Consider the following 15,955-nt stretch of genomic DNA (forward strand, 5'->3'; position numbering starts at 1 on the left):
CAGACAAGGAAACTGAGACCAACAGAAGATAAGTGCCTTGTATAACTATCTGAAGTCATACTTGAATGCAGGCTTTCTTGATCCCAGGTCCAGCCTGCTATTTACTGTACTATCTAGGGGCACCAAGTTCAGTAAGACACACTGTTTTATCTCAACAATCTTTATAACTGTCAGAAATAAACCAAACTCAAACAAATATAATCATAATCACTTAAGAACTCTGATCAGCATATGAATCAGTCTTGATTGCAGATGATGATGAAGGACGCTGTCCACCTTGTGACACAGAGATAAGAATTTAAATGGAGAAAGAAAAACACATTCTTTGGATGTGGCTGAAATAGAATTCATTCTACTTGACTATACTTATTTATTACAAGGATTTTATATTCTTTTTCCCCTTGTGGCAGTAAGAGAGATGTAGGAGGGAGAAAAAGGTGAATAAAAATGAAAAAAATCTATTAATTTTTTAACCATAATTCCAATCCTTAAAAAGCTCCCATTGCCTTATTTCCTTACCCAGATGATAAATTCTTGGGGGAAGGCATTGCTCTTTGTTTTTCTACATCTTCCATATTATTTAAAAGCACAATGTTAAATATATGTTGGCATTCAAAGAACCTTCTTCTGATTGAATGAAAGAAGGAAATAAGTATTTATTAAGTACTTACTGTTAGCCAAGTCCTATGCTGTGTGCTTTACAAATATTATCTCATTAAATCATGACAATCACCCTATAAGGAGGTGCTATTAGTATCTCAAGTTTACAGAGGCAAACAGAAGGTGATTTTCCCAGATAATAAATGCCTAAAATTGGATTAAATCAGGCGTTCCTGGCTCCAAGCCCAGTGATCCATCCACTGTCCCATCACTACTATCTTCAGATTGCAACACTTCCAAAATGCCAAAATGGGAATTATCATCAGTTGAGGGCAGGCACTCATTTATTGTTCATTTTTGTACCTCCAGTGTCCACAGGACACATAATAGGTATGTTACATATGTTGCTGAATGATTGATTAGGGAGTTAGAAAACTGTTGTAAGATTCTCCTCTTATTGTCTCCAAAGTAGGGCCTTAGATCCCTGAATGTAATCCCAAAGGGTAATCTATTAAAAAGTGGAAAGATGGGACCCATCTCACTCTCCCCAAAATAGCCAATCATGGGGCTTGTCTCCAACTTAACTTCATCACCACCTCCCTTTACCCATTATTCCATAAAAAAATCTCCAAATCTATCCTCTCCCACAAGCAGCCTCCCAGACTACATATATTCGTAACCTTTTTTAGTTTGGGAGGAATAGACCCCTCACTTTGGTTAAAATTTCAGTGTGACCTAGACACACACAGCAGCAGGGCTATGAAAGCAAAATTCCATTCCCATCCTCTGTGCATCATACCCTGTAATCCTGGTCCCCTCATAACAGGTAGGTTATGGTTTTTAGATGGGTAGGCTTTGGACTTCAAAAAGAACTCCATCTCCTCTGTTCATTTTTGTTGGGACAAAGTGAGCTGCACAGGATTAGTAGACATGGGTGGGTTGCAATCTGCATTGCACATCTTACTCCATTATTCTTCCTCACAAATCCACCCTTTTCTAAATGTGCATCAAGGTCACTCCATCCTTTCATTCTGTTCAGTTCTCAATTTCTATGTTCCCCTTTACTAAAACTGTTTTTTTCCCCCAAGGTTAACAATCCAAATAGAAACAGACAGGATCCAGAGCCAAGATTCTTGGGGAAAGATCTGTCCCCTAAAGCAACAGACTCACTTCCTGTCCAGCTTCTATGATTGTAATTAAGCAGAGAAATTATTCAGGGAGGGGAGCTCACCTACATCATCAGCTTGGACTGACTAACTGCACGAAGAGGCATATAGGCATAGGAGCTCTGGGAGTGGGAGCTCCCCTCAGACCACTGGTCCTGTTCCAAACTGACCCTCACAGCCATTATCTGGGGAAGTCACCCCGATGGAGAAGGGGGCAACCATATTCATCAACTACTACTCACAGAACAGGCTAAAAAAGCAGATCATGATGAGGAAGCAGAATGCACTGCAGAAGTCAAACCATCAAATCTCCTTGACCATCATCTCCCCTTAAAAACCAATGGAGAAGGCCCAGAATCCTGAATCCAGAAGCCTTGGAAATAGCAATACTTTTGGCCCAATGCCCTGAGCCATCATCCCTATGGGCGTACAGCCTAGCAAATGCTCCTACAGATGCAAAAACTATAGTTACCTAAAACCCAGGAAAGAAAGTTCTTGCCACCAAAGTTCTTAGTGCTATTAAATGGTTTAACACCAAAAAACTGATATAATTTATCAATGAAAATAAAGAAAATATTCTAACACTTGCTTTGCCTTTGTACCCTAAGGACCATGGAACCTTTCTATTTGACTTATAACTAAAACTTTGCACATGTTAATTACTCTGTTAGAAGGTAAGTTCCTTGGGGGAAGAAACTGACTTTTCTATTTGCACAAAGTGCTCATTAAATACTTTATTCATTCATTCATCTCAAAAATGCCAAATCAGATGGTTTTTGCTCAAGCCTCATCCTTTCTGACATTTATGAAATATCTGGCACCTTCTCTTTCTAAATACTTGTTCTTCTTGGGCTAGCAAAAAACAATTTCAATATGTTATCTGTATAGACTCTCCTTCTTGCACTTTTTAAAAGCTTAGAGAAATAATTTTTTAACCTGTGAGGTTTCAGTTGGCTTTCAACTCGTGCTAAATATATTTGTGCATGTATATATGTATATATGTATGTGTGTAAACATGATACCTTCCAATTAGTTGATAATAACAATTGACTAGAATCAGGTAAAATGGACATTTACAAGCTAACTTTCAACAAAAATCTTTATATATTTGTGGGATATTCCATCTGGATCTCTGGGAAAGTATTTGTTCAACTATAACAGGTTTTAAAACTCAATATCAAAATAAACTGAACTTAGAAACTGACCCTTGAATCTGTATCATAAAATATTAGACCATTATTTCTAAAAATAATGAAGGATATGCAATCATACTCTGTTTACTAAAGTATCACCACTATTACTTAGTGATGTTTTAGTAAATGTTTCCTATTAAGAAGAAAATATTATTTTAAATGTATTATTTCATTTCTCTTCTATCCATTTTAATGTCTGTTTGTGTACATGTTTTATAATATTAATGATCATTCACATGGTAGTATATGTATATAAGTAAATTGCACATATTGGGACACATTCTCAAAAACTTTTATTAATAGGAGTAAAAAAATAATTTGGAGACCCCTGATGAGGTCAAGAAAGAGGGATAAATATGACAATTAACAAAGGGGCTTTGTCATTATTTGTATTTGCTACATTTCTCCTACTCATCTTTTGGAAATCTGAGTTTAAAGAGTGGAGAAAGCCACTAGTTTTTGTAGTAGCTGATTTACTTTTGTATGCAGCATAGTAACTGATAGAAAGAAGTTAATGATTCTAACAATCAAGAAGCAAATATTGTTGTAGCAATCAGTTACCAGATAACCAACAAGCATTTATTAAGTGCCTACCATGTTCCAAACAAAGAACTGTGTTAAGAGCTGGAGATGAGAACAATGATGGCAACAACTATAGTGATAATGATGATAATAATGAAAATAACTATAACAGTAATAATAGAATTTATATAGTACTTTAAGGTGTGCAAATCATGTTATGTTATTTCATTTAATCTTCACAATAACACTGGGAGATAGGTATTATTATTACTCCCCATTTTATAATAGGAACTAAGGCATGTACTCAGAATCACACGCAATGTCTGAGATAGAATTTAAAAGCAGGTCTTCCTTCCTAACTTGAAACCCAGTGTTCTACCTATCTAGTTCTCATGAAAGAAAGCAAAATAAAACCAACAAAAACCAGTGCTTGTTTCCAAGAAGCTCACAGTCTAATAGGGGACACAAACTCCAAACAACTATAACAAAATAAGATATATACAGTATAAAATGGAGATAATCAATAGAAGGAATGGATTATTATTAAGGAAATTTGAAGAAATGCATAAATAGTGAACTTTCTTGAAGAAAGGTATCACCTTAGATGGGAAATCTTGTCTTATACCTTTCACAACAGGCAGTACTCTTCCTCTCAAATTACCTTGTATTTATTTGCATTTATTCCATTTCTATTTTATCCTATACATATTTAACAATTATACTTATTTGTTCTCCATATTAGAAAACAAGGTTCCTGTGAATAGAAATTGCAATAATCTTTATGCTTCTAAATCTAGTGGCCAATGTGGATGCCCCATATATCCTTGCTGATAAGTAGGTGTTGCCATTATTGTTATTTAAATAGAGTAAACAGCTTATCTTCTCTCACCAGTATCAGAATGTTGTTGGTGGATGTGTAAGAAAGACAGGATTTCCTGAACTAGAGCAATGATGGATTCTCCCAGCTCCCATAAGTAAGACTTTGACTCACCCACACAGTAGCCCACAAGGTTCAGGTACTGTTCTTCTTTACAACTGGTCTTGCAGGTTCCACTCACAAGAAGAGCATGGGGATGGCAAGTGATGCAGTCAGAATCTGTAGGACCCTGGCACTGTCTACATGAAGGATGGCACACTTGGAGAAAGAAAAATTCCAAGGTTAAAATCGGTATTATACAAATGAAAGAAACACAATTACTAGACAAGTCAAAAAACACCCCTAAGAATATTTAGCAACAATAATGGCAGCATATTCTCTGACCACTTAAAGACTTCTGAGGACCCTTGGACAAGCAAGAATCATTTTGGATCCATTCACATTCCTCATATTCATGAGGCTGCTCTCCTCCAAACAGAATATTAAAGCAAAAAGATATAGCTAAATTGCTCAGCATTCAATCAATCAAAAATATTTATTGCTGGGACAACATATGCAATAAATGAAATGATCCTTACTTTCAGGAAGCTTACATTTTAACCAGGGAACCAACAAAATTATAATTAAATATAAAGTGAATAAATCTAAAGTTGTTAATTACAAAGCAATTGGGGGGCACTGTCACTTCAGGGGATATGAAATAGGGCTTCTTAAACTGAGGCCCTTAAATCACTTAGGGGTCCAATAATAGATTCCAGGGTATCCAAGAATGGGGAAAAATGCAATGTGGGGAAAAATATGCCCTTATTTTCACTAACCCTTAAGTCAGAATTCCATCAATTATTTAGAAACATTATTCTGAGAACCCCAAAGACTTTACCAAATCACCAAAGGAATCTGTGACACCAAAATGGGCTAAGAATCCCTGCCATAGAAGATGGCCCTTGAGCTGCATTTTAGCACTTACATATTCATCTTGTGGTTAAGGAAACTTGGCTAGATTTATATGATTTCCAAACTATTCTCAAGGAGATAGAGCAAGCAGTCAGCAGACCAATCTCATACACCTCTGTCCCTTCACCATCTCCATAAACCAAGTTCTATGATCCACCCATAACATACCCTGTACCTGAGAAAACATTGCCAAAAGAGGCAAGCCACAAAGGCAGTCACATAAAAGTGGGGAATTATACAAGAGACATTCTTAAACAGTACTTGTATAATACACTTTTTTTAAATGCAAGAAAATTCTATTCTCTGTGACAGAAAATCAGAAAAAGCAGCAGGCTAGGAAATAATAAAGACTTTCTTCTGACCAAATGTCTGTGATACTTGTAAGCCCAAATTTGTCCCATGGTATCAGAATCTATAGTTCCTCTTGTTAGATGTCTAAATTTCAGGCATTTGGGCACGCATTGTCAAATAACTCTGTGTGTGTGTGTGTGTGTGTGTGTGTGTGTGTGTGTGTGTGTGTGAGAGAGATCAAATACATGCAAAAAACATATATATATATATAATATGACCAAATATATGTAAAATAAGTACATATATGATCAAATGTATGTGAAATATGCATACATGATCAAATATATGCAAAATATATGTGACCAAATGTACATAAAAATATATATACATGACAAAGCATATGTAAAATACTCTTCGAACCTTAAAGTGTTATATAAATATTAGCCATTGTTATTGCTCTTATTACTACTTCTCTTCTTATTTCCTGTGGATTTCTGGGTATCTCAACTATCATTTTCCTTCATTCAACCCAGTCTCTATAGTATGTAATTTTAGGGGATAAACACAGGCAGTCTTCTTCATCCTTTTCAGTTTCAAGCTGTACTGACTAGATTGGCAATTCCACATACTTCCTGAGACTCAAACCATCTCTGGCTTGGAATTTATCAAGTTTATTTTGTACAAGATCCAGAAATCCACCCTCTTGGCCAGATGCTGCTTTGTTAGAAGATGGTTAAGAAGGTAGAGTATGGGGGCAGTAGATTATACCAAGAGAACTAAAAGGAGAAACCTAGAAATAGGATCCAGAAGATGGATCTATCCCCAAATATTCCAAACAAGATTTATCTGGGGTGTATGGTGGAGACTCTCCCTTTGTGAATCAGGAGCATCTGTGTGTAAAAATGATATTACTACTCAATTTTCTCTGTTACTTATTTTACCATTCTGTACTGATTTCATATTTTCTCTGTTGATTTTATTAGTTCCTACATGGGTTTGTTTGTAGTACTACATGTACTACAGTGTACTAGATGAGTTCTTAAGCTATATTTCTGATTATATTTACTCCAAATGCATCTGAAGATACAACTGAGTCATTATATCCTTGTATTTAGGAAACACAAATAGCTTGTCCTAGCTCTGACAGAAACTAGAAAGGGCAAAAGATGCTGCTTTTTTATGAGACTCACAAACCAACTCACATAAAGCAGTACAGAAAAAAAGCTTCTCCCACCCACCACCCCACATTGGTACCTGAATCTGAAATTCAGTTCCTACAGCAAAATGTATGAGGTCATTTATCTTTCCCTTCACTTGACATATACCAAGCTGATGAGACATTTTGTATTTTTTTTTAAGAAAATTCACCTTAGGGTGTGAGCACTAACAAAAGGGAGGCAGCAGTGCCTAAAAGGAGAATGCATCTGCAGGAGTTCCTCCTGCTGCCAAGGCAGGCAGCAGGTACTGAGCTCACTGGAGAAAATAGGAGGATCTTAGCCAAGGGCAGGGGAGGTCTAAGTAAGCCTGACACTGAGGGGAAAGTGGAAGGGAGGAATGAGACTCTGAGTAGAATGAGTTCTTTGGCTGGCAGGTAGCTTGTGGAAAGCAAACGCAGTGATTTCAGGTAAACTCAACTGCTTCTCCTCTGGGCAAAAAGCCAAGAGAAGTACAGCAAGGTAAGAAAAGCAAATGGAACACTGATTAAAAAGCTAGCAACGGTAACAACCATCATTCACTCTGCATTCCTGAGAATGGAACTTGGAAATGGCTAATCTACCAGATACCAGTCTTCCCAAGATGAACTTTACAATCTGTTTCCTCCCCTTTACCAGGGATCTCAGAAGTGATCCATGGTACCATCTGCCAGGATTCGTGTGGGTGGGGAGAAGATAGATAACACAAAAACTTGTGCTAGAAGCATTCTGACTTCGGTTTCAAGCAAAATTTAATTACAACAGAGAGAAACCAAACAAACTTTGGGGGGGAAATAACCAAAGACTGATAGTTTTGAACATATATAAAAATTTAGAAACAGAGGGGTGATATTTTTCCCCTGCTAAGCCTATATAAAGATGAAATAATCCCCCTGGAGAAAAACATCTTTTAAAAAGCTTTGGTTAAAAATGTTTTGTAAGAAAAGTTCTGGAGGGAAATAATACTCAGATTATATTTAATAGGATAAAACAACATTTCACAAATCACTGTGGACCAGGATCACTTTGGGGCATGAAATATATTGGTGGAAACTACAAATGCTGGTCTAAAAAGCCTGGGAGCATATAACATATATATTAAATGGAAAATGAGAGCTGGGGAGAACTGGAGCAAAAAGGAAGAAAGTAAGGTTATTTCCCTTTGGATACTTTGCTGTATATAATACTTTCATAATCTTATAAGATGGGAAAATGTCATTAGCATCAATATTTTTTCACAATACTCATTCAAATCACATGGAACTCTCAGGTTTTGAGGAACACAGATTTGTAAATAAAACTTAAAAACTAAAATATGTAACTGCTAAGACACAAAAGATCAAATTTTCACCACCAGATCAAATATTGCTGTATAATTTGCAGAATCTCAAAGGTGAAAGAGATTATCTATTCTTACCAGGCTCTCCTACTAAATATTTTATTATCAGTACTCCAGAGATTAGAGGGGGATGCCAGAGGAAACTTAGCAGGACACACTTCTAAGTATGTTATATGTTATGTTATGTTATATTACCTCATATCACATAATATGATATTATATCATATAACATTATGTTTATTATGTTATATCACATCATATACTAGGCTATGTTATAATCTAGTATAGTATATATTACTTTATAGCATTTTCCAGATCACTTTCTTATATCTAAACAATCAACAAAACAAAGACCTAATTTGTGGCATTTGATGATTTCTGAGGATATTTTGGATGACAATGTGAATACAATGAAAATTTAACAATCAACTCTTATGAGCTGGTACAAACTGGCTGCTGCTCTCTCCTTATTCTAAACCATGCCTGAACAAGAATTACCCTGTCCCCTCCTGCCAGAACACACCCAATAAGTCATCACTCAGTTTTCACTTGAAAACTCTCCAATAAGGCAAAGTACAGTATCTCCCAAGCTATCCTTTGGATAGCTCTCGTGTATCTAACATCAAACTTATAATTGCTTCTGCAAATTCTACCTAGTTCTATATTCTGGTTTTATACTCTGGAGACAACAAGGTTGAGTGTTATCTCTTTGTGAAAATTATTCCAGAACTTGAAGACAAATGATCCTGTCACCCCTGAGTCATCTCTTATTTGAAAGGAGCATTCCCAGTTCCTTCAATCAGTCCTCAAGGGACATGAACTCAAAACCCTTCATCATGTTAGTCACCTGCTTCTGGAACTTTACAGCTCATGAGCATCTTTCCTGAAATGTGATCGCAGCAACTGAATCCAATGGCTCAAATCTAGTCTAAGCACAAAAAAGTAGTCAGACTTCCCCTTCTTAGTTCATCGGGACTCCTAATGCTTCCAAAGGTCATGTTAGTTTTAAGTCTCACAATGAACTTGTGGTTCACTAAAACTACCAGGTCCTCTTCAAATTAACAATTGCCCACTTGGCCTTGCATTTTAACCCAAGAATAAGGCTTCCCGTTTATATTTATTGTATTTCATCTTATCCAATGCTCCAATTAGTCAAGATCTCTGGTATATATTTATCCCGAATTCCAAAGTGTTAGCTTTGCATCCTCTGAAGATGTTTTAGTCATCAATTAAGACTCTCTAGAACCAGGTTTAGCCTCAATCACTCCCTAGAAGAAGATGCCTTCCAATCACCCTGAATGAGCTGTTCCTATTTCTGGTTCTTCCTGCCTCAGCAACCACAAGATGCTCCCATTTTTGTACTCAGGAAGTCATGACTTGCAAACAGCTTACACTTCTTATCTATTTAGACTAAATATAAAAAACCTGGGATGCTGAAACCAATGCGGATAGGGTTGGAAAATTGCCTCCCAAGCACCCAACTGTCTAATAAAAGACACTGAGTAACCTGACCCCTTGACCAGAATGGGCTTCTGATTTTACCCCAGTGTCAAAGAGCACAGGGCTATGCAGAGAAACTCCTGGAGCACCTCATCCTTCATAGCTCCCTAATTCTAAAACCACTTTCTCATCATATCTAATTCACATATTTCTCTCTTTTCCACAGCACTGGTAAGTAAGCCCCTTAAGAATAGGGATTATTTTTCCCTTGTATCCCCAGTTTTTAGTACATGTTTAAGCATGTGTTATTTTCTAAGTCACTATGGGACCACAGAGATCCTTGAGTTTAGTTTAAATGGGCCTCAATTCTATTGGAGTAGAACATCCCCTGTTCTAAAGCAAACCTATTTGGCAGTTCTCTTACTACCCCTAGGCTAGGTGTCTCAGACTCATCGAGGGCAGCTACTGTATGTAGATGTTCACTTACTATGTATCTCCCTACATTTCATGGGTATTTATTCTTATTTTATTTGCTCCTTCTAATGCAAAGATCATTCTCCTTAAAACATAACAAATCAAAAGCAGAAGAAAGATTAAAAATGGCAGAAGTCTGTCTTTTCTCTATCTGCCATTAATATTCCATAGATTCTTAACAATCTTGTCCTTTTTTCTGATAATCCTCTTTTTCTTAATAATGATTTTAAGATATTCCTCTCTAACTTTTTCTTGCCAAGTCATCAGCATTATTGACAGTATTCTTTTAAGTGGCACCAGGACAAATCAAATTGCTTACAATCCACTGGAGCTTGGGGAAAGAGGAAAAGGAAAGACATGGGCAAAAAGACCATGACATCAGAAAAAGTGTGATAAGGGCAAAAATGATATTTAAGCAAAGAATCCTAAGAATCTTCCAGAGGAAGAGATCACTTTCAGCTATAGGGAAGAAAGAATTCATGGAGGATCTATTCTTAAAGGGTTATTCCATGCTTTTCTATTCATCCTGTTATTTCCATTTTATGTATATATCCTTTGAAATCCAATTAGATGGCTAAGTATTCTGTTCCATATCAGTCATAAACCATGAATGAGGCTGAGGACTTTGTGCAGCTCAGTTTGATTTAAATCCAATTTATGCATAAACCAATTCACATCACTCTCATGACATCATTGGTCCTCTTTGAGAACAAAAGATGTACAACAACCATACCATTCTCTTTAGACAATACTTTCCTTTTCTTCCTTGTTGGAGGAAAATAAATGTTGCTCTTGCATCCTCAGAATTTCATTCTTGGAGTTCCTATCTTTTTTTTTTTTTGACCTAACTTCTAAAGGAACTTAGGATTCTTCCTCTGTACTCTTGGAAATAAGCTCACCCCAAAATGGGGGAAGGATCAGACTCCTTAGTTTTTCCTCTTCTAACAAAAATTCAAAAATAGGGCTGTCATTCCCCTACAAGATCCCCATCATTTCTACTCTAGCAGTCAATGTTTCCAGCTTAAGAAAAATCAACCTTAGAAAAATAACTGAAGGATGAAATAACCATTAAGGCAACTTAATAAACTATTATCTGCTCTCCTTTTGTGAAATCAGTATATGTCTGGATACCTGAAGCCTAATTCCATAATATATGATGTCACTATTGCAGGTTTAAGATCTATTTCTCATAATGCTTATCCATTTCTTCTTTTTTTCCAGATAGTCTGGAATATGCTTTTATGACAATATAAAAAATCTTTTGTTTCTTGATCTTTACCCAATAACTCTCTAACATATTTTTCCCTTCCAGTTCTTAGCTTTTCTCAAGTAAATGTGTATTCTTCATATGCAATGTTATCCTACTTCTTGTGAATAAACTACACCCTTCCAAAATCATATTTCTGTCATGAGTATTATTCCAACAAGTCTCAGTGGTACCTAATAGGATGTATTTACCTACTTGTGTTAGACTCTCTAGTTCATTTTGTTTGCTAACTGTACTATGTTGTTTTTTATCATTTTATTATTATTTTAACTAAACAAGAATTTTTTGGTTCTCTGTCTACTTTGTGCATCTGTGTGGGGAGAGTCAAAGTCACAGGTTTTATTACTTAAAATCAAATTTAAAGAACATTTTATCTTGTTTCTTGTGAGCTTCAGGTTATCTTTACTGGTACGAGATCACAGCATCTGAAATTTAAAGTTAGAAGCCAACCTTCTTATTTATATGTAAAGAAGCTGAGGCACAAAGGTTATATGACTTGACCAAGATCACCCAGCTGGAGGCTGTCAGATTTGAAACTATGTCTTCTTGAATGTAAGTTTCACATGTTTTTCACTATCATGTTATCTCTCTAGATTTCATTTTCCTATAGTATAGCTACTCATTCTCTCCAGAGTATGATTATTATCCCCTGGCAGATATAACTCCCTTTATTTTCGATTTAAAGACCTTTGAGTTGTTTTTGTAGGATTCTAGGTAATTACCAGTCCTTGCAATATGTATCCTGTCTAAGCCTAAGAGCCTTTAATTCTTATATGTTAACCATGGATCAGAAATCCATCCCTATCTTTTTAACCCCCTTGTTCGTCTTCCAAATTTATCTTTTTCTTCTAAAACCCTTGTCTTTGTTAGGCAGCAAAAATTAAGATGCTGCCTTGTGTCCATCAGGCTGTAATATGTTGGTAAATGCTTAATAAGCAGCTTTCTAGGAGGGAAAATTTACATTTATGCAGGGCATAGTTTTTAAAAGTATAATCTGCATTATTAACATTTTCTCCATCTCTTCCTTAAATTTAAAACAAGTTATTTTACAGGGATTCTTGTATCCAAGGTGTAAATGCTCACACGCTCAAAAATTAACAAATGGATCTTGAAAGCCAATTGGATCTAACTCCTACACACCTTTGCCTTAAGGTCTTGAGTTTCTTGCCCAGGATTTCACAACTTTTAGTAATGCTTTCTAGGTTCCTTCTGGCAATAACATTCGGGCTCACATGAATCACCAAAAGTAGGTATTAATCATCTAGTTTGACAAGCCTTGGTAGGTTCAGTGGGTAACAGAAGAAATAATTTACCTTACTTACCCTCAGTAGGAATTAACAATCACTGCTATGAACCTCTTCTGCCTCTGACCCTTCCTGGATGATTGCTCATCTGAGAGAATCTATCAATATACCTCAGACAGCAAGGAGCTGCCTTCCCTTCAGGGCACAGCTCCATCTTCTTCAAAAACAGCTTCATTTTTGTGTCTTAGCTACAAGTATTCACCATTTCTTCTTTTTCTCTTTGTTCACAGGGTAACCTTCTTGTATCCTCCAACTTCTCAACACACAGTAGTTACTCCTTGGCCCATTGGAATCCTTTTTCTTCTTATTTTTCACATTTAGCTTTTTCTCTATTATTAATCAATTTAATATTTCATTCTTTCTTATAGGTCTCTCATCTCATGAGGGATTAACACCTAGAAAAGCTACATCCAATTTCCTTTCCTTTTTCTTTGTCAACTAACAAGCAAGAACACATATTTTTCTCTAAACCAAAGGGTCTTAACATGGGACATATGAACTTGTCTTTTTCGGTTACCTTAATAACTATTTCAATATAATTGGTTTCCTTTCTATGTATTTTATTTTATACATTTAAGAGCATTATTCTGAAAAAGGATGGATAATATTAAAAAGTAAAGAATCACTTCCCCTAAACCCTTAATTTTGCCAAACTTCCCATTCTTAGAACATTCCTTCATTTTCCCTCCTCCTCTTCACTCCATATATCCCTTAAGTTGCCAAAGTTCAATGACTCTAATCTCCTTTGCCATTTTAAAAGATTTGCTATAAACAATACCAAACATCAATATAATCAGTCAGATTTGCATTATGTGAATTATTCCTTATCTTTATTTACCCAGGCAGGATCTTGGTTCTGGCCTTTATTGCCTCCCAGCTGAACTTTTGTAAAAATCATCCTAACTGTTCTCCCTGCCTTGAGCCAGTTCTCTAGTTCAAGCATCACTCTCACCTAATAAAATTAACTTCTTAAAACACAGCTCTCTATGAAACTCAAAAATATTCAGTGGTTACCTATTATTTCAAAGCGTTATGCTTAAGGGCCTCCAAAATCTGGCTCCCATCTTTCCAATCATATTTGTTGTTACTCTTCTTCAGATATTACATGCTCCAGCAAACTAGAGTTAGCTTTTCCCTAAAACTGGTATTAAAATTCCTACCTCCCTGAACTTACCCAATTCCTTAGGCTTAAAATATGCTCTCTCTCTCTCAGTCCAGTTTCTAGACCCTGTTTCCTTCGAGATTGTCTTTAGGGGCTCCCTCTCATGTGATGCTTTTGCAGGACCCTCCAGCTAATATTGTTCATTCCCTTCCCAATCCCTAGTTTGAATGCATATGGACTATTTGTGCTCAGTCAGAAGTTGAATCTTCTGACCTTGTACTGATCTAGTCAGACATAGTCAGGCACACCATACCTTGCCCCCAACATAGATGTAATTTTGATCCTTTTCAAGAATGAAGGACCACAACCATAATATTTGTCAAACATATTGAATCTTCTCCCTCCAGTCCTTAGCATATATAAGCATTATAAAAGCAGGGAATATTTCCCTATTGTCTTTATAGCACAAGCATCTTGCAGAGTACCTTATGTATAGTAAATGTATAATCAATGCATATTAGATTGAATGTCTGCACATGTACAAATTATCATCCTGTCAAAACATTTGTTGAACTCTTTGCAAGATAAGGAAAGGGGGCCTTAGAGAGCGTGTTTCCAAAGTGAATAAACTTTCATACCTTTTCACCCATCCATGCTACTACCAGGCAAAAAAGTTAAAGATATAAAGCACAGATCAAAATATTCACAGCATCATTTTTGGAGTAGCAAAGAACTAGAAGCAAAAGAAGGTACCCATCAACTGAGTCATGATGGGAAAAAAGGTAGCAAGTGAATGGAAAGAAAAATGTCACATCATACAAATAAAAAAATGTGAAGAATTCAGAGCAGCACTTACTGGAGCAGTTGCCCTTCTGGTTGAAAGATCCATGTGGGCAGTGGGGGAAGCACTGGCCATCAAAGAGCACCTGAGATGATTTACAGGATGTGCAATTGTCTGGGCTCTTCCCTTGACATGCCAAACAGGAATCATGACAAGCTGGAGAAACACAAAGCAAGAGGTAATGATTAACAAGAAAGAGAAATTTAAAAATATAGCTTTTACTCTTTAATTTTAATTGTATAGCCAAAAGCCAAGGTCCTCTTCACTTTCACTTTGACTACTGTAATAGTCCCCCAATTGGTCTCCTTGCCTTTAGTCTATCCTTTCTCCAATTCATTCTTCCAGAGAAATTAAAATATATTACAAAGTGAGTATCTGTAGAACATGGGTTATATATAGACTAAAAATGAAAAAAAAGGATTTATAATTAAAATGATGATATAGTTATATATTTATATTTATATAATAATGTAGATAGATAATTATATATAATAAATAGTTAAAATGGTCATGGTGGAGCCCAATTCTCCAAAATATACTCTTGCAAAGATCTAAAAAAAAAAACCAATGTATAAAATACAGGTGACAAAATGCCAAACAACTCAACAGTAAATACTTCTAGCCAGCCCCAGACTATACCAAAAGATCCTGTAAGGATCAAATGAAGTTTCCCATCTGGGAAATCAATGGGAGTTCAGGTGAGCAGGTCTGAAACCAGCCAGCATACAGGATGCCTGCCAGCACACTATAACTAAATACTTCATCCAAGAATATGGAAGGAAACAAAGCCCAGCACTAGCACAAAGTCTCAAACTAGGAATTGTGGCTAAAGACAAGAAGAAAATGTAAAATGCCATTAAGAAATCATATGCGTTAAGAGACACTCAAGTTCAAGCCAGAAGAAATATATAATTCCACAAATACTAGAATAGGAGATAGGGGAAGGGAAGGGATGAATAGATGATAAGGGATACAAAAATACTAGGAAGAAATAAGCAAAAGGCAAAAGTGAAATAAGAATGCCAAAGAAAAAAAATGGAAGAAAAAATTAAATGGTTAGGTTTAATTTGCAAAATATATAAGAAACTGATTGGAATTTATGAGAAAAAAAAAATTCTCCAAGTGAAAATGGGTTAAGGATAAGCATAAATCATTTTCAAGAGAAGAAATCAATAAGAAAATGTGCTTCAAATCACTACTAATTAGAGAAATACAAATTAGAGTAATTCTGAGGTTCTACCTGATACCTTCAGAGTAGCAATGATTAAAAAAAGGAAATGATAAATGTTGAGGGAGGGGCAGCTAGGTGGCATAGTGGATAGATAGCTGTAGAAAAAATGGGAACTTTGATGCATTGTTCATGGACCTATGGATGAGAACAACCAATTTTTT

General features: G+C 36.0%; 1 protein-coding gene across 1 annotated transcript in view; it reads right to left on the reverse strand.

Annotated features, from left to right (window-relative positions):
- The window catches only part of FRAS1 (Fraser extracellular matrix complex subunit 1), a 488,324-nt gene that overhangs the window by 222,403 nt on the left and 249,966 nt on the right, over positions 1-15,955 (reverse strand). The window contains exons 18-19 of the mRNA XM_074276760.1: positions 14,579-14,719; positions 4,473-4,616 (exon numbers count right to left, since the gene is read on the reverse strand). Coding sequence (XP_074132861.1) covers positions 4,473-4,616; positions 14,579-14,719 — 285 coding nt within the window. The remainder of the gene's footprint in view (positions 1-4,472; positions 4,617-14,578; positions 14,720-15,955) is intronic.

The sequence above is a fragment of the Sminthopsis crassicaudata genome, chromosome 6 (assembly GCF_048593235.1).
Source record: "Sminthopsis crassicaudata isolate SCR6 chromosome 6, ASM4859323v1, whole genome shotgun sequence".
Taxonomy (NCBI): Eukaryota; Metazoa; Chordata; class Mammalia; order Dasyuromorphia; family Dasyuridae; genus Sminthopsis; species Sminthopsis crassicaudata.